General features: G+C 50.6%; 1 protein-coding gene across 2 annotated transcripts in view; it reads left to right on the forward strand.

Moving 5' to 3' along the window:
- The first annotated feature begins 4,025 nt into the window (after positions 1-4,025).
- PHF2 (PHD finger protein 2) overlaps positions 4,026-18,734 on the forward strand; it is a 60,802-nt gene continuing 46,093 nt past the window's right edge. For both annotated transcript variants that reach the window (XM_069027827.1, XM_069027828.1), the window contains exon 1: positions 4,026-4,528. In XM_069027827.1, coding sequence (XP_068883928.1) covers positions 4,431-4,528 — 98 coding nt within the window. In that variant the 5' untranslated portion in view covers positions 4,026-4,430. The remainder of the gene's footprint in view (positions 4,529-18,734) is intronic.

Here is an 18,734-nt window from a genome sequence, read left to right on the forward strand (position 1 = left end):
TTATCCAGCCCCGCAATTATCCATCCAGCCCCGCAGTTATCCATCCAGCCCCGCAGTTATCCATCCAGCCCCATGGCAGATGGCAGCACGGTCGGTGGTGAGAGTCTGTGTGATCCTTTAGATTGCACCCAAAGCCTGAACCAAGTCCGGTCGCACTGACCTGCCAAGTACAGGCGGGTCCCACCCATTGGATGGAGATGGGATGAAGTGGGACAGTGTAGAATCCCAGAAGATAAGGGGTAATGTGTATGTCTCAACCACTGATAGCTGGATAGCTGTGGAGCCAACCAAGGTTTGTTGGTAATAATCAAGGATTGTTGGTAATAACACCCCATTGTAAAATAACAAGATGTGGCTGGAGAAGGGTTCATGCAGAGGGAGGGCAGCACTTTTCTGGGACAATCATTCTTGTTCCAATGTCTCTGGAGATAAGCACAACACAGTCCAATGCAAGCACAGGAATGAGGCTGAGTAGTGAGCATCGGCTGTAGGAGGTGATCAAAACCACCCATGTTCCTCAAAGCCCTCTGACCCACTTCCAGAAAGATCTGAAAGAATGGACTGTGTGGGATGGGATGGGATGGGATGGGATGGGATGGGATGGGATGGGATGGGATGGGATGGGATGGGATGGGATGGGATGGGATGGGAGCAGAGGGCTTGCCAGCAGGATTCTGAGTCACTGTTGGAGGAGGGTGACATTGGAGCCAGGTGCCTCCTGGGGGTGCCAGCCCAGAGGCACAGAACCCAGGGGTGCCTGGAGCCTTCCTGTGGGGCTGGAGGTGCCAATCTCCCCAGCTTCCCCTCTGCATTTCCAGGTGCTGCATCAAGGTGCTGCCTCAGGGTGAAGCCTCAGAGGGTTCACCCTCAGCAGCAGATTCTGCCGTCCATGTCAGACCACCTTGCACCTTCTCCATAAAGTCCCAAGGAGGGTATCCTCAAGTGCCGTCTCTGGTGAAGCTCCTCTGTGCCCACAGCCCTTGGCTTCAGGTCTGTGTCAGAGCTGAACTAACAGTTCTTATCTAACAGTGATTCCTCTGATATCTTATTCTGGTTTCGGGTTCTTAACAGCTCTCAGCAAACAGGAAAAGTTCTAAACACTTGGAAAATCTCTTTTACCTGGGAAATTCCTGGATGCTTTGAATTTGGGAAAAATGAACATTCTGATGCCTCAGAAAGTGTCCTGATCCCTAGCAAGAGACTAAACAAGTGGGGATCAGCCTGAGGCAGTGATGGGCTCGTGTGTCTCCCTCCTTTGTGGAGTTTTGGACTAGAGAACGCTCGTGGCCCTGCACAGCAACACTCTGTGGGGCTCTGCCATCTGTTTGGGCCAGTGCCACTGACTTTTTTCCAATCGGTTTAAAAATACACACTAGAAACTCACTTCAAGGTTTCAAACAAGTGAACTCTGTGATCAAATGATGTTTTGCTGAGGCACCTGGGCACAGCTCCACTGCTCATCCTCCCAGCCCAAGGGCAGCCAGGCACCTTCTGGACTGAAATGCTCATGGAGAGCTCAGGACAGTGGGACAACCTCACCCATAAGTTTCTTAATCCACTAATCCCTGTTAAAACGATGAGTAAGGTGTCTGAGCTGCCAGAACAGAGCCTCTACCTTTCCATGCAGTGTCAGCTCCAGCATCCTCCAGCACAAGTACAGATGGCCCAGCTGGCTGTGGCACTTGGCAGTGTCCATAAAAACATGGACACTGTAAAAACAGGAGTAAAACCGCAGACACACCATTCTACTGCTGGGTACAACATCACCTGAGGGCCAGTGATGGACAGTGAAGAGCTAGACATGATTCCAGCCCCTAGGAACACCTGGCTGCACTCAGGCATGGCCCTGCTGCCCTTTGTAGTGAGCACCAAACCCCCAGCGCGTTCAGAGGGTTGGCTCACCCATTGCAGCAGTTGGGACACGCTAGCGCTGGAATTTGGGGTGGTGCTTTGGAAATAAGGCTGCTTGCATGGAGGGGCTCATGGGACTGAGGAAAGGGGATGAGAAAAATTCTTCACAGCTCATAGGGGCTGGGTGAGCAAAGCCCATAAACAACTGGAAGAGGGACATGGGCACAGGAAAAGGTGTGGAGGAGCTGCTTCAGGGAATAGTCATTTTGTTTGGAAAAGGCCTCCAAGATCATGGATCCACCCGCTGCTTCCATGCTCAGTAACATGAAAACACTGGTTTCAGGAAGGGAGGGAGGCCCTTCAGGTTGCAGCTGTTGGTGTTTGGTGTGTGCAGAGGCACAATGCCCAGTGTCCTCATGACCATCCTGTACCAAAGGACATCCCAGTCTCTAGAGGCTCATTTAAACCCTGAGCTGAGTGGTGCTGGGAGATGTCCTTGGCATCGAGGAGCCATGTAAAGATGTATGCAGCTCTGGGATGGCTCACAGCTGTTCTGCCCCTTCCTGCCTTACTACCAAGACTTGCTCTTCTACTTTCTGGCTGAAGCTCTGAACCATTAAAGCCATGACCAATAGATTTAAACTTAAACAGGGCTGGCTTTTAGAGCGCAGGTTCTTACGTGGTGCATTGTGATGAAGGAAATGGGTCCCTTGGTACATTTTGAGACACTCAAAAGCACCGAGTCATGGTTTAGGACACAGGCCTGGGGCCTCCCACTGTGTCACTGCAATTCCAGCTGTGTCAGAGTCCACCTGTGGCAGGGCCGAGTGTGTCACTCACACACAACCCTGTGCATGACAGTCCTGCCTGTGGCATATGCATGCAGTGGGCAAGGGGAATGATCCTGACAGCTCCTCTTCAGCCTTTCGGCAACAGCCGCCTCCCTGTAGAAAAACTTGAAACAAGTTTTTTGGCTTCTTGAATTACCCTTGTCCTCCACAGGTGATTCTGAGGATTTTTACAGACAGATGAAAAAAATCTGAGAAATGTCAGTTTTAGTTTTTTGTTCAAAGACAAATTCCCTGCCACACCAACAAATGTAATGGATTCAAGATGCTGAATCCATTGTAATAGAATTAAAATCCCACCTTCATTGTGAGGCCCTTTGCAACCACTCTATAGGAAGCTCTCACTCCTCAGGGAAAGGTTCCAGTGGCCATTGAACACTCTGGGAATAGAGGTCCTTCCAAAAGCCCCCAGTCCATTTGTTTGACCCCTCTCAGAGCATTGGCATGGCAGGGCAGCGAGGTTCTGCATCTTCAGCGTCGGCTCCAGCTCCATGGCTCCTCTTTCGCCTCTGCATGGGAGGAGGTTGGTGTCTGTGGGGCTGTGTGGTGTTGGGGTACATGGTCAGTCAGTGCCTCAGTGTCCCCCCACAGCCCATATGCTGCTGTGATCTGGTTCTTGGTGGGCATAAGGCGTTTTTTACCATCCCCTTGGTGTCACAGCAGGGAAAGGGCTGCTGTGAGCAGAGGTGGTGACTTTAAAAGCAGGAATCATACAAATAGAGAATCACAGGTTACTTTGAGCTGGAGGCAACCTTAAAGACCGTCTCGTTCCAGCCCCCAGTAAACCCCCGAGCTGGTTAAACCCCCACTAAGATCATGTTACTGAATAGGAAGAGGCGCGTTCTTTTGGGTTCTTTTGATGTGAACCAGCCGCGGTGTGTATCTCGTTGCCCCCACCCGCACACCCAGCCGAGCGTTGTTCCCGCGGGTCGCACCGCACTTGAGGCCACTTCTCCGGGCTTCCTCGCCCTTGGGGCGGCCCGGAGCCCCCCCCCGTTCTCGCAGGCCGCCGAGCTCCCCGCTCCCCGCGCGGGCTCTGCCCGCTCCGCAGACACCCCCGGGCGCCCCGAGCGGGGTCCCCCCCGTTCCCGCAGCCCCCCGAGCGCTCTCCGCTCCGAGTCCCCCCGCACCGCCCCCCAGGCCCCCCCCGGCGGGGCGGGCGGGGGCGCTCGGGCTGGGCAGCTCCCTCCCGGCAGGCGGGGGTTAACAAAAACACGCGTTTTCCGCCGAGCCCCCGCCGCGCCCCGGCCCCGACCGGGGAGCCCCGCTCCGCTGCGCTGCGCTCCGCCCGGCCCGGCCCCGCTCGGCCCCGCTCCCTCCGGGCTGACGCAAGGCCGGGCCCGCCGGGGAGGCCGCGCCGGGCTGTCACCAGGGGGCACCGCCGCGATCGCCGAACACCGGGAATCACCATCCTGGAGGGACAACAACAACAACAACAACAGAGAGCCCCGGCCCGCGGCGCCGGCGGGCGGCGGGACCTGGCCATGGCCCCCGGCTCCGGGCAGCGCTTCCCCGTCCTCCGGCACCGCTCGCCCGCCCCTCTGGAGCCCTAAATCCACTATCGCGGTTTTTTAGCGTTTTTTATTATTTTTGTATTATTTCGGTTTTTTCGCTCTCCCCTTCCTCCCCCGGGTCTCCCCCCTCGGCGCCTCGGCCCCGCCGCGCTCCGCTCCGCTCGGCCGGGCGGGCGGGCAGCGGTGAGCGGAGCGGATCGGCGCGATCGGCGCGAACATGGCGACGGTGCCCGTCTATTGCATCTGCCGGCTGCCCTACGACGTGACCCGCTTCATGATCGAGTGCGACGCCTGCAAGGACTGGTTCCACGGCAGGTAACGCACCGCGCCCGGCACCCCGGCCCCGGCCCCGCCGCCCCCGGTGCTCTCGCCGCCGCGCTCCCTCCCGCAGGCCTTCCCGGAGCGGGGAAGGAGGAGCCGCGCTCCCCGGCGCCGCTCCCGCGCTGCCCGCGCGCTGGTTTTGTGTGTTTTGTGGGTTTGGGGCTGGATTCCCGACACAAAGCTGCTCCCCCCGCGGTGACACCGGAGCCCCGGGGTGGCGGGGGCCATTGTGCGCGCCCGGGGAGGGGATGCGGCCGCCCCGCGCCGCCCGCCCGCGGCTCCGCGCCGCGTCCCTCCCGGAGCCGGGCCCGGGGCGGGGAGCGCGGGGCCGCGGCGGCGGCTGGCGGGGCTCGGCCGCGCTGTCAGCGGGCTCGGCCCCGGCGTCTCGGCCTCCCGCCCGGGAAGGGCTCGGGCACCTTGGCCCCGGCTCCCCGCGGCGGCGGAGCGGGGCCGCGGGGTGTTCCCCGGTGACAGGGCGGCCATGGCCGGGGAGGGCCGGGGGGCTGCGGGGAGCGGCCGCCCTGGCAGCCCCTCGGCGCCGGGGCCGGGCGGGGCGGCGGGGGGAGCGGGAGGGGGAGCCCTCGCTGGCGCAGCGCCCGCCCCGCGGCACCGCCGGGCAGCGCCCCCCGCCCCCGGGGACCCCCGCGCCCCCCCCCCCCCCCGGCCCTGCCCCGAGCTGGGGCCCGCCGTGGCGGGGCCGCGGGCAGGGGAGCGGCGGGGGAGGCCGGGCGGGGCGGAGGACTCGGCTCTTCGGCTCGTTTCTCCCCAAAGCGCCTCCCGGCGCGCAGACAATGGGCGGCCGCGGCGGAGTTGGGGCGGGCGGCGGAACTTCGGTGGCGCCTGGTGTGATGGGGGCGAGGGCGGCGACTGGGGACCGAAAGCCTCGACAGCCGCCGCGCCGCCCGGGCAGCCGGTGCCGGGGAAGGGGGTCACCGGGCGAAGGGGGGTGCACACGGGTGCAGCCCCCCCCCCCCCGGCAGGACCCCTCGCTCCCTTCGGGTGTGACGGAGGAGGAGGATGGATTGTCAGCGGCATCGCAGCAATTCCCCAGGAGTGATTGAAGTGTAAAAAGTGCAATTAAAATCAGGTAAATCACCTGGATGAGCGCTTTTTACGACAGGGGTCCAGTCAGGTTAGGCTGTCGCTCTTTCATCGGAACCAGCGCCCAGCAGCGTCTCCAAACAGCTGGCGGAGGAGGCGGAGGCGGGAGGCGCTGCCTGGTGCGGCTCACGGATGCCCGAGCGGGCCCTGGGGCATCCGCGGATCTTCCGTGCGCAGAATAAACTATTCAAGACACTTTGCCGTGGCATGAGGAATGATGTTCTGCCATTTATTTTAGAAGCTCTGTAGAAACAGGAAGGGAAATGCAGAAATAGCCAGTCCTAGTGCCAGTGCTGGCAGAAGGGCGCTCTGCACGTGTGGTCCGGGACAGGAGGCTCGCAGGACTCGCGCTGGCCTGTGTCAGTGAGGACTCGGGCACAGATGGTGAGGTGAGGCTGGAGAGAAGCCTCAAACATGTGTACTTGAAACTTAGAAAGTTTAAGGACATGAAAAAATTAAGATTTTCAGGCAAAGTGATGACAGAGTGGATTCCTGAAGAGTTAAACAGAAAAGGAGTTTAGCTGCCTGCACAGGATGGTGAATTTTGATTGAAACTGATGAAAAGAGGTTGGTTGTACCTGATCAAACAAATGATCATTTTGTGGGCAGCTCAGGGTCAATAGCACGAGGAAAGGTGTTTCATTTTGTGAATGAAGGGGCAGAAGAGGCAGAACTGATTTTTAGCACTGCTGGCAGGGGCGTTTGTACCCTTTTTTCCTTAGCTTATGGTAGCGCCCAGAGATTGATTTTAAAGAAAGAAAACTGAGGAGGAGTTCACTTGTCACAGTGTCAAAACCTGAGATAATTGTATGAGGGAAGTTCATAGAGTATTTAGTAGCAAACAGCTTATCTATGACACTGTTTGCTTTTCTTGGTAATACACAAGCAAATAGATAGTAAAAAAAAAAAAAATCAGGATTTAGTTGTATAAAATCAAGTCTCTCCTGGACGCTCAAAGCACTCATGTTAGTGTTTATATGGAACTGTAACAAAAAAATTCAATGTTATATAGTACTGCAACCAAAAAGACAATGTTACATAGGTGCTGCAACCAAAAAGGAGGCAGTGTGCCAAGCTGTGCAGTGTTCAGGAGGCTTACCCAGTGTTTTAATCATACTTCTGTTTCTTTTTAACATGATGTACAGTGTGCAATTCAGAAAAAAAAAGGTGTCATTTCTGGTTTGGTTTTGTAGAAGCAGATCAGGTGTTTTCATGTTTCCTTTCTGACAGGAGTTCCCATATATTTAAGAGAAATATTTTTCATGGGTTTATCCTTGCAGTAGTCACAGTCTCCCTTGCAGCTGAGGCTGGGCAACATCTCTGTGGCAATTTCAGCAGTTCTGATGGCAAACTGATACTTTCAAATTATCAAAAGCACGTTAAACTTATGCAATGTAGTTTAGAAGTTGGAGTCAGGACAATGGAGCCCTCTCCACTTGTGGGACAAATGCATTGGAGAGCCTTGGACACTGCTGAAATGTGCTGAGCCATGGAGCTGTTGGTGTGTTCACAGAATGCTGTGACTCCTTGTGAGACTGAGGTTTGATCATTCCTGTTCTCTCTGTTTGCCTGAGCTGCTCCAGACAAGCAGCTTTCAGCTGTCTGGGAAGGATGGAGATGCTCTTAGAGGCAAAGAACAGTAATGCCAAAGCGGGCAGGGGGCTGTTTGACTCCCTCTATGTGCAGGTCCTGTGTTCCTTGATGTGGCTGTTTGGGCTGATGAAATCCCACACCTCAGCTGCCTCAGTGCTCTGCCCTCAGCAGCCACCCTGGCTCTTCATGGTTTCCTGGCCCCTCCACCACCTGTGCTGGCTCCTCTCCTCTTGGGTCCCATCCCAAGGAGGAGTCCTGGTGTTGTTCAGCCTGGTACCAGGTCTGCAGGCACCAGGGACAGCTGAGGCGTGGGGAATGGTTGGCAAGGGAGGTGGCTCTTTGAAGAAGGCCAGGAAAGGAGGAAGAAGAGGGAGTGGTCTTGATGTGTGAAGAAGCTGAGACTCAGCAAGTGCCATGGGTCACTCTGATGCCTCAAGGGTAGCCCTGGCTGGACAGAAAGGTTGGTGGCAGCTGTGCCACAGGCCATGGGCCAGGGTCCCTGGGCCAGCCACTGCTGCTCAGGCACAGGTGATGTGGGACAAGGTGGTTCAGCTGCGTGATGTGAGGAGCTCTGCCTTCTCCTCAGCTTGCAGGTGATGCTGCTGGCTGTCCGTGCCCACTGTGCCATGGTGTGTGTGCCGTGTCCCTCAGGGACACCCTCCATTCCTGGGAGCAGGGATGGGCTGGCCGACAAGTTGCTGGTGGCTGGAAAAAGTCCATAATGAGAGGTCTCTGGGTGTCTCATCTACAATGGAAACATTACAGAACCTCATATCCAAGACAAGGCAGCTCCTTTTGTATGGGTTTGTTCAACTAGAAATCTGTACAGGGTTACTCGTTACAGCTGTAGGTGAGGGGAGGTAAATTATTAATTTTCTCTGCAGTATTTTGTTACCTGTTCTTATAACATGCACCTGGTGCTGCAGGGTGGGATCATGCTCACTAAATGAAATAACAAGTATTGATTTTATTACTTCGTGTATATTTAAACTTTGAACCTTCTTGCTCCAGGCCTAGCAGTGGTCAATAACTTAGTAAGAGGTTTAGTTACCTAAGAGCAGCTCATGCAGTTATCAGATTAGCCTGAAATGATGATGGGAGTTACTCAGGAAGCCCTGGGACATAGAGTGAACGCGGCTGGGTTAAGAAAAGCACTTCTTTGTTACACTGCAAAGCTAAACCCTGTGTGTGGGCAGATCTTATGCTCCTAACATTCAGCATTTCCCTTTCAAAAACAGGTCTGGTTTTACACGGCAGCATCTAGTTCCTCTCTTTTATGCAGGCTTATCACTAGCTGTGGGCAAATTTGGAAATTTGGGTAAAATTTGAAGATGAGGATGATCCTAAAACTAGAGTGCTATTTGCTTTGGTTTATCATAGCAGAGGGAATCTCTGAGGTTAATTGTGCTGTGCCCAGAATGATTTCCTTTCATGTGCCAAGTTCAGACAGTACCAAGCTGTATAAGTTTTTCAAATAACTAAAAATCTCAGATTATTTCAATTTTTCCTGAAGAGTTAGTCGAGATGACAGCCTCAGTTTTTCTGGGATCCTGCCCACAACAGGCATCATGAATGAGCCATGCTTATGCCTATGCTAGAATGCTTTAGAAAATCCAAACCCAAGCAACACCAAGAGGGGACAGTAGTGTGGAAAGGGCTGGCCTACATGAACATTGTCTGGCCTGCTGGTATCTGAGAGCCACTATAGATCACAGAAGATTTTTGTATGTAAAGATTCTTTTAATTCTAGAAGGTTTTACGCAGATTTTACCTCTGAAAGGATAGAATGTTAGAAATATTAAACACGGTTCATGTTTAATTAAAAAAAAAGAAAGAAAAATACTATGGTTTAATGAGTGCTCTCCAGCAGCCCAAGCCTTTAGCTGCCCTGTCTTGTGAGCAGTCCTGTGGGCACCTGGGTACCTGTTGAGTTCAGCACTAGTGGGATGGCAGCCACGTCACAACAAAGAAATGTGTTCTGCAAGCAAAGGGGAACTTTTTCCTTAGTGCTGAGTAAAGGAAATGGGTAAAGATGTCTTGACAAAAATTATCAAAGCAGTGTAACTATATATGGGGAGATACTGGAGAAGAGAAAAAGTGCTATACAATCACTATAAGGCTTTCCAAAACTCAGGGGCCACCATCTTTAGTATTACCTTAATATGTTTTCTTCTTTCTGACCAATATAAGTTTTGTAGTAGTAGTGTAGTATATCTATACCAAAAACTGAGTGTTCTCCTTTCCCAGGTAGCCCTCTCCTGGAAGGGGGTAGCCCTCTCTTATATAGCAGCCTGTAGGTGTACAGCTCTCAAAATATTTTATTAAAACATGGTTTGTGGCGTTGAAAGTGTCTTACAAAGGTGCTCTGTAGCAGTGCTGGAGGCTTGTTTGTGATACAGGTGAGCTAATGCTTTGGAATCACGTGGGTTTGTCCCAGTGACCATGCTATGCATCGTGTCAGGGCTGATAGCCCTGTAACCTGGGTGTTCATTAGCATATCTTACACTGGCTGACTGATATGAATAGTAATTTGTTTCCAGAGTTTCATCTGAAAAAAAATGAGCCCATTCACAGTCACTTTAGGACTTTATGCACAGCTGGTTTTGGATGTTGCCTGGCTGTTGCATCCAAATGCCTCTTGTACACAATATAATGGCAATAACAAGGTGTTTGGTGAATCTCACCAAGTCTCTCATGTAGATTTTTTCCTGGGGTGTTGGTCCCCCACCCTGTGTGATGACTGAGCATCTCCACCCCCTCAGGAGGGCACTCTCTGAGGGACAGGGGTGTCCTGAGGGCCATGGTCTCTGGTAGTGTGGTGTGAACAGGCTGCAACGTCTTGAGGTAAATGGCTTCAAGTTGTGCCAGGGGAAGTTTAGATTGGATACTGGGGAAAATTTCTCCATCAAAAGGGTTGTCATCCCTGGCACAGAAGGTCCAGGGCAGTGGTGGAGTCACCATCCGTGGATGGATTTAAGAGACATGTAGATCAGGGACATGGTTAGTGGTGCACTTGGCAGTGCTGGGGGAATGGCTGGACTTGATGATTTTGGGGGTCTTTTCCAGCCCAAACAATTCCACGATTCCATGATCTGCTTTGCTCTGGTGCTTGGTGCTCTCCAGCACTGGGACCACAGCCAGGGGCACCCAGGGTGCCAGGGGTGAATACTCTCTCCTGGTCTTGGAGAGTGCAAATCCCTCCCTGTTGCACTCTCCTGGGCCTTTGGAAGAGCTGTTGGAAGAGGCTGACAGCATGTGCAGGGTTCCCAGCCAGCAGCTCATGGAGGAGTTTCCTTCTTTTCCTCCCAGGCACATCCCCAAAAACTGATGGGTGCTGCTTCTTCAGGTGAGGCCAGGGCTTTGTCCTGTGCTTACAGGCAGAGCAGGAGTGAGGACACAAGAGTTTCACTGGGTGTGGATGTGCTTAGTTACCCAGCTAACCAGTATAGGCTTGTGCTGGGATATTCATCAATTTTTAGTGCTTCATCCATTAGTTTTAGCAAGTAGTCAAGACAAGCAGAAAGTTAAGCAATAGTATATTTTGACAGGAAAAAATAAACCAGAATTACAGAAACCAAGATATTTTTAAATTTCCTGTTTGCAGTTGTTAACCCAGTAATCTGGAACTCTGTGAGAGCTGCCTTATTGTTTTTATGGAATTGCTCATGGATTTCATTGTGTTTTCCTCTTTTAGTAAAATGCATGGTACATTTACTCCCAGAAACAGCATTTTGCCTCATCTGGCAGACTGGAAGGATGTAACAAGTGAAAAAAAAGTGAAATATTTCTGCTAGATACCAGTAGATACCATATTCTATGAATTCACAGCTTTTAATGCCAAAGTGGTTCTTGGCAGTATTTGGAACTCTTATCCACCAACTCTTTTGCATCAGGACAAGCACATTGGCCAAAAGAAAGCACAGCTGGTCTTGAGGGAAAGTCAACAAATCCACTAATGAGATGTCCCCATGGTTTATTGGTTCATTATTGGAAAAAAATCATGTGTATTTCCAATCCAAGTTTGCTTATTTTCAGTTTCCAGGTGCTGTGTTATTGCATTAGTGAAGAGCCTCTTTCTCACTGGGGTGTTTCTATCAATGTTTTGATGTGCTTCTGCTCAAGTCATCTTCTTCAATTGAGAGATGATGAAATTGTTCATCTGGGTTTGGCTGAAATAGTTGAACATTTTTCTGCAGTCCAAGAAATACTCTCCATTTCCTAGTTCTGTACAGAGACCTTTTAACTTTTGACCATGTTTCAGTGAATATTTTTCACATCTCTTCTACTCCACATTCAAGTTTCCCTTTTGCATTGTTTATATTTGCAGTAACTTACCAGACAAATGTTGGTTATCTGCATTAAACTTGTAAAGGAGCCAGGTATGGCTTTACTAGTTACTTTTTAAGAAGTCTGGTTTTGAAAGTGGGTTTCTGCTTTTGGAACTGGCTGATGAATAACAGCAGAAGGCCTCAGCCTTGTTCTGAGTTGGGGCAAGAACAAACCTCCACAGTCTGGTGAACTAGCACAGGTGAGTGAGTATTACAGAGAGGTGAAATCCCTTGATAGTGTGGGATGTGTTGCATTTAGTCACAGCCTGTGGTGGTGTAGCAAAGCTACAACCCAACAACCCAGCAGCTCCCAGGATTGTTGGCTGTAGGAACAATCCTGCAGGAGAACCTGGTATTCCCCAGCGGGGCTGAGCCGGAGTCACCGCTGCAAAGCCAACCTCAGCACTCTGCCTTTTACAGGAGGTGTTTGGGCAAAATTATCCTGGTTCTCTGGTCAGTCTGCTGTGAAAGGAGGGTAAAAAAAAAAAGGAAAAAAGCCTGAAAAGAGGGTAAAGCCTGATGACAAAACTGGAGAACGCAGCGGAGCCGTGCGGGGCCCTGCAGCGGGGGTGGGATGTCTCTGCAGCTCTGGCTGGGTTTGTAACAGTCCCGTGCAACTCTGTGTCCGAAGAACAAAGGAAAATTATGTATCCAACTCCTTGAGAGCCCTCTCCATCCATTCCGAGCGAGGTGTCCTGGCGCACCGTGTCTCGGCGCTGTCTCTCCAGTGTGTGATTTACAGCGGTATCAGAAATAGTAGCAGTTTCTCACCCACAGCTGCGCTTCACCCTGTGGTATTGCTCATAGTCCGCTGCAGTTTTACTCCCACGTCTTCCAGCAGCCCCTGATTTCTAAGGACATTGCTGCATCCATGGAAGCATACCCGTTCCTTCCACAGCCCCGGGAGCTGGGGTCGTGGCGGTGCAGCAGGGGAGGGAGGCTGAGCCTGGGGTGACAGGCTGCGTTGGCAAATCTGGGAACGAGGGTTCAGTGAATAACGTGCTGCTGCCCTGGGGTGGGGGTGGACCTGTTCCCGATGTGTGCTGGAGGGACAGCTCTGTGGGGCAGGATCCCTCGGCAGGAGGTTGGTGTGCGGCCACCGCAGCAGCTCATGATTCCACCAGGCTGAACTTTGTCATAGTCCCATGCAATAGTCTAAACATTTATTTCGAGGGACTGTTACACGTTTCCTTCTGCTTTCCTTGCCCTGTCAGCGTTTCTGTGTGTGGCTGCAGAGTGGCTGATGCCCAGGTTGGAGTGCTCAGTGCGATGCAGCGATCCCCGTGTGCTTTGTAGAACTGTGGGGACAAAAGACTCTCTGGATTTAAAGTTGCTGTGTAAATTGTTAAAGCCAGAACTCTGTGTTAAATACACAATATTTGTATATAATTATACTGAAGGGGCTCCAATATAATCGGAGAGGGAGTTTGACAAGGGCCTGGAGTGGCAGGACAAGGGGCAGTGGTTTCTAACTGCCAGAGGGCAGGGTTAGATGAGATATTGGGAAGGAATTGTTCCCTGTGAGGGTGGGCAGGCCCTGGCACAGGGTGCCCAGAGCAGCTGTGGCTGCCCCGGGATCCCTGGCAGTGCCCAAGGCCAGGCTGGACATTGGGGCTTGGAGCAGCCTGGGACAGTGGAAGGTGTCCCTGCCCATGTCAGGGGGTGGAACGAGATGGGATTCAAGATTCCTGCCAATCCAAACCATTCTGGGATTCTGTATTTTCAGACACACCAGTTAAACAGATTCATACAGAGGACAGAGATATGTGATGACAAGGTTCTGTTGCTGGCTTTGCCCCTCCTTTCCTCCCAAGCTTTTGGCAAATCCATTAACTTCTCTTTGGTTGGGTTTGACTTAACTCTTTCTCATATGTGCACGTTAATTTGAGTACATGAATATTTTAGATGTAATGCATAACATCATGAAGAAAATGAATAGTTTATCTCTAGAAGAGGAAGGGGAGTGGAGCTGTTCTGGAAGGCCGAGTCAGAAGAGACTGGAAGGGCTGGCAGCAGAGTTATGGTCTGTGCTTGATGAGTTTCCCATCCTGATGGCTGGCAGGCCACTGGAGCTGCCTCAGTAGAATCCCAGAATCTCAGGTTCCAGATTGGAATTGGCTGTCACCGGTGTCTTCCTGGCTGCCCTTGTGCCAGGCTCTGACTGACACTGAGGGGCAGCTGTGCAGCACCAGCCTGGGCAGTTTCTGTTCTGTGGAACCCAGCAAACCTGTCAGTGCATGGAGTCAGCCTCTACTGCTTGGGATCTTCAGAAAATGCTCTCTTTGAGGCTGAAGGTATGTCTAGAATGCCCTGTGCTCCTCGAGTGCCTGGCAGGGCAGGGGAGTGACAATCCACAATGACTTCTGATTGTGTGTTGCAACCTGTAGTTCTCAATACATCTGCTATTGGAATCAATAGATCTGTGTGCATGTTGTGCTTTCTGGAAAGGCAGGTAATGCCATGTGCTCGCTCTTCTGGACTTTTGTGGGATTCCATTCTGGGTTTCATTTTTTCTCAGCAAAAATTACCTTATTTTACATCTCAGGTAACTCCAAGGTTTGGGTGTGATCAGCTGTGTGCTTCTCCTGTGGCTGTTCACAGGGAATGTGGTGATATTCCCTTGGTTTGCAGGCTGGCCACAGCCCCCTGCCCTTGTGGGATGCTGTGGGTGTTACTGAAAAGGGGGAGTTCATGTTTCAGATTCACTCCTGACGTTTGCAGATGGTAAGGAGGGGGAGCAGGGAAGGAAATGGGTGCTGAAAGTGGCACCAGCAGTGAGGAGATGGTGTGAAGAGCAGTCCTGCACCGAGTGGGTACTGGGCAGAGTGTTCTGCTCCCAGTTACAGTCTGGGGCTGCCCTGAACTGGTGTTGGCTGCTACTTAAGTCCCATAAACAGTTTATGTCCCTTTATACCATACTGCTAATTTTTTCCTTTTAAAAAATGCTGAACTGAAGTAGTTGCTAAAGTTCAGTCACAATCTTATTTGAAAAATACCCAAAGGGCTGGAAAAGGCTGGAGCTGGGGTTGTTCCCTGATGCTTCCAAAGCAAGGGGCTGTAGGAAATGATCTAGTCAACGTGTCAGTTGCAATCAGAACTGCTGCTGCTTTTAGTATTCAAAAATGAGCCAAGCCTTGATATTTTTAGGTTATCAATCCTCACCGTTGTCCCAGGAGGCTTTCTGCAGGGAGGGTGGGCAGGATTTGTTGTTTTGTTGGGGTTTTTTTTTGTTGCTTGGGACCTTTCATTTAGAGCAAGCAGAACTGTTGTTTTATGCTTTGGTGCAAGGAAGTTTTTCAGATACAAAGCACTCGCTACAAATGCTCTTCAGAATAATTTTTTCTGCTTTTTTGTGGTGTGAGAGTTGGCAAATGGTTTTAGGAAGGAAACTGTGTGTCAAGGAGGTGTTTCTGAAGAGCACTTACCCGGAATCGCGCAGTGAGTGGGAACAGAGCCTGTCTGGCTGCCCATGGTCACGGTCTGAACCTGCTGGCTGCTGCTGCCTTTTCATTGCTCTTTCTGAATTTTGTGTTTCTTAGCATTCTTGGAGCTCTGAAATCCCTCTCAGAGCAGAACTGATTGCTTTAACTGCAAACCATGCTGATGGGGAGGCTCAGTGGCACTGGCCTGCTGGCATTCCAGGTCCTGCTCGTGCCACAGGGCTTCAAGAGGACAGAACTGCCACAGAAAATGTCACAATCACTTTTTAAGGCAGTATGTCTTGTGGAGCACTTTAAAGGAGTGTCTTGTGGAGCACAGCCTGCGTGGGCTGGAAGGGTTCAGTCAGGTAAGGTTTTCCCTTCGAGAAGAGCAAGGCTGAGCTCTGATTTTGTGTTGATAAGTCACAAGCAGTGAAACAATATTAACACTTTATGTCATGTTTGTAAAAAGGCAAGAAAAGTATCTGCAGAAAAAGAGGAAATTTGTGACTTTTATAGAATCACAGAATCCCAGAATCATTTGGTTTGGAAGGGATCTTAAACCTCATCTTGTTCCAACCTTCAGCCAGGGTTGGGATTCTGCAGTTCAAATCATGGGTTGTTAAGAAGTATGTTGGGGTTTCCCTGTCAGTTTACAGCAAACTAGTTGCAAAAAAGTGAAATTACGCATTTCTAACACACTTGGAGTAACTTGAAAATAGACTCAAAATTAAATGAGACTGTGACATATATTTAGGTTGGAGATGAGGGAAAGGCTCTTCCCCAGAGGGTGCTGGGCACTGCCCAGGCTCCCCAGGGAATGGTCCTGGCCCCGATGCTGCCAGAGCTCTAGGAACGTTGGGACAGCGCTGCCAGGGATGCCCAGGGTGGGATTGTTGGGGTGTCTGTGCAGGGCCAGGAGCTGGACTGGGTGGTCCTTGTAGGTCCCTTCCAACTTGGAAGAGTCTATTCTATTCTATTCTATTCTATTCTATTCTATTCTTCCATTCCATTCCATTCCATTCCATTCCATTCCATTCCATTCCATTCCATTCCATTCCATTCCATTCCATACTACAGTGTTTCCTGTTGGCAACAAATCCACGTCTGCATTATTATTCACCAGTAATGACATCATCTGAAACTTAAGGAAATCAGTTTTAGACGAGTTACTTTGTTCCTGCTTACATTTGATATCAGATTTATTTTTTAAACTTTTAAATATGTTGTGCTTGTGAATGACAGAAACCCACATAAAAGCTTTCCTAAGGAGGGAGAAGAAAAGCCTCATCTTGGAGGGACCTAGTTTGCCAGAAAAGGACTGTAGGAGTAAACTGTCCCACTGGGGACTGAGGTGAAGGAAATCCTTTTTCAAGAGTACTTTGAGCTTCACTGGGATTCTCTTTTGTTTGTCCTCTTCAGCTGGATTAAAGTGTGTGGGATTTGTTGTTGTATTTCTAAAGAGGGAGATGCTAAAGGTGTAAGCAGGAAAGTGCTGTTGGTTTCTAGCCCTGGGAGCACTGGTCTTGGCTGCCAGGCAGGGCTGGTGCCGCCCAGGGCCGTGCTTGCCATCTGAGGCAGGGTGCCACATGCTTCCCAGAGAAGAAGCTGGGAGCTTGGTTCCATTTAAAATGTCCAGTTACAACCAGTTCTGATACTGAGCTTACCAACTCCTCCTTCTGTGTGTTCAGAGGAGGTTTGAGTCCCTCAGGTGCCTTGCCCAGAACCCTGTCTGCTTCCTGCTGTTCTTTGCTTTAATTCACATTTCAGTTCAGGCAGAGTTATTTGCGGGATGCTGGTGTGCTATGCTGAAAGGTTGTTCAGGCTTCAGCCGTACATGACAGGTGTGACCCTTGGAAGTGTTGGGAATTGCTCTGCTAGCTGCACCAGCAGCTATGAGGCCAGAGATTCCTCCTGGAATTCCTTCTGGCTCTTGGCCAAATCATCATACCCTGAGCAGCTCTGTAAATCCCACCACGTCTCCCAAGGTTAGAATGAGCATGACCCTCTCTTCCCTGCTTGGAAAATAAACATTCCCAGTGCTGCAGCTCTCTCCACAGTCTTGCTGTGTTTCTCACAAGAGTGAGATCCAGAGTACCTGCAGGTCATGAGAGATGCTGTGTGTTCGCTGGGCCAGGCTCTAGCATCATCCCAGAATGGTGCATAAACGAAGAGTTTTGTAAATATAATGCTAATTGAGAGTGAATTCATTTTCTAGGAATGGCTTATGACCTTTCCAGGAGCTTGCACTGCTCTGTCCCCAGATGGGCTGGAGGTTATTGCAAGGCTTTGGATGAGATGCTGTTGTGAAAGCTGTAAGGAACAACCTGCTATGGCAGGACCTGATGTGGCGTGTGGGTTTGTGCTCTGGAATTGCTGATGAGCAGCAGTAAACCCCAAACATACACAACCTTAAAGTCCACAGCAGCAGGGCCTTGGGACCTGCTTCAGTAAGTAGAGGTCCTGTTGGAGACAAGAGGGAGAAAAGGGGCCCTGGGATAAAGCCATGATGACTGATCCATCATCATCAACCTGTTGCAGCATACAGCTTGTGAAAGGGAAACTGGTTCCTTTGAAGGGTGTGAGGGAGACAGTGGTACCAGTTAGCCAGGCAAGTGTGTCCAGTCGGGAGGAATCACCAGGTGGAGCAAAACCTTACAAATCCATGCACACAAAGGACACCATTTCATACCAGCCCAGGTCTGAATGCCTGATCCCAGGACACTCAGGTGGTCTATGCCTGTTGCTACCGTGGTTTTCGTTCCAAACTTGCAGGTTTTCTTTGTTTCCCTCTATCAAGGATGTCATCTGTCATTCCCACACACACATGTGCCATGGGCTGTATCAAAGGACAAGATGGGCCATGTCCACTGTGGCTGTCTGCAGCACTGGGACAGCACTGAGCACTCTGTGGGCAGGGGACCCTGTCCTGTCACCTGGACTGTGATCGTGGCGCTGAGCCAGCCGGAGAACGGCATGGGAAGAACACGCAGAGCACAGCGTGGATGTACATGGAGATGTAGAAAGCCAATTTGCATCTTGAAATAGGAGTAAAATGTGATAAAGCTGTAATTAGGTCATTTGAAATTTGATGTTAATCTTTTGAAAATGTATTTGAAGTGCTGAAATGAAGATACAAGAGCAGGTTATGCAGCTCAACAACAGGAACAGTCAAGAATGGTTTGGAGGTTCTTTTAATAATTTATCATTCTTTAATTGTGTGGTTGTTGGGTTTAATATAATAAGTTCTTTGTAAATATGATGGTGAAAATCATTCCTATTCCTTCTTCCCTCCTTGTTGTACTGTTGGCTCATTTTGGAGCTTCCCCTGTGAGCGTTACAGTTGTTTCAGGGTGTTTGCCATGCAAAGCAGAGCATGAAAAGGTAATGTCAGGGTACTATTGGGATTTCCATGTGTTTATATATTTATATATATCTGTAAAGACTACATGAAAATGGCACTGTGACTGAAAATGAGAACCAACCATTGATCAGTATTTTTAGTGAGATCTGAGCATGCTCATGCAAATTACAGTGAGAAGTTACCTCAGGTTTAAAGATAAGTTATATAAAATGTTATATAAATGGGTGTCACAATTAAAGCAAATCAAACACATGCAGTGCTCAGGTTTGTATTACTGTGTATAAATGCATACATGGGTGTATAAACACACACAGGTAGAGGTAGTTATTGCTGGACAAAGTTAATGATGTTGCCTGGGGCTTTGCTGCTGTTTGGTTTATTTGCATTTATCTGTC

The sequence above is a fragment of the Aphelocoma coerulescens genome, chromosome 12, assembly GCF_041296385.1.
Source record: "Aphelocoma coerulescens isolate FSJ_1873_10779 chromosome 12, UR_Acoe_1.0, whole genome shotgun sequence".
Lineage (NCBI taxonomy): Eukaryota > Metazoa > Chordata > Aves > Passeriformes > Corvidae > Aphelocoma > Aphelocoma coerulescens.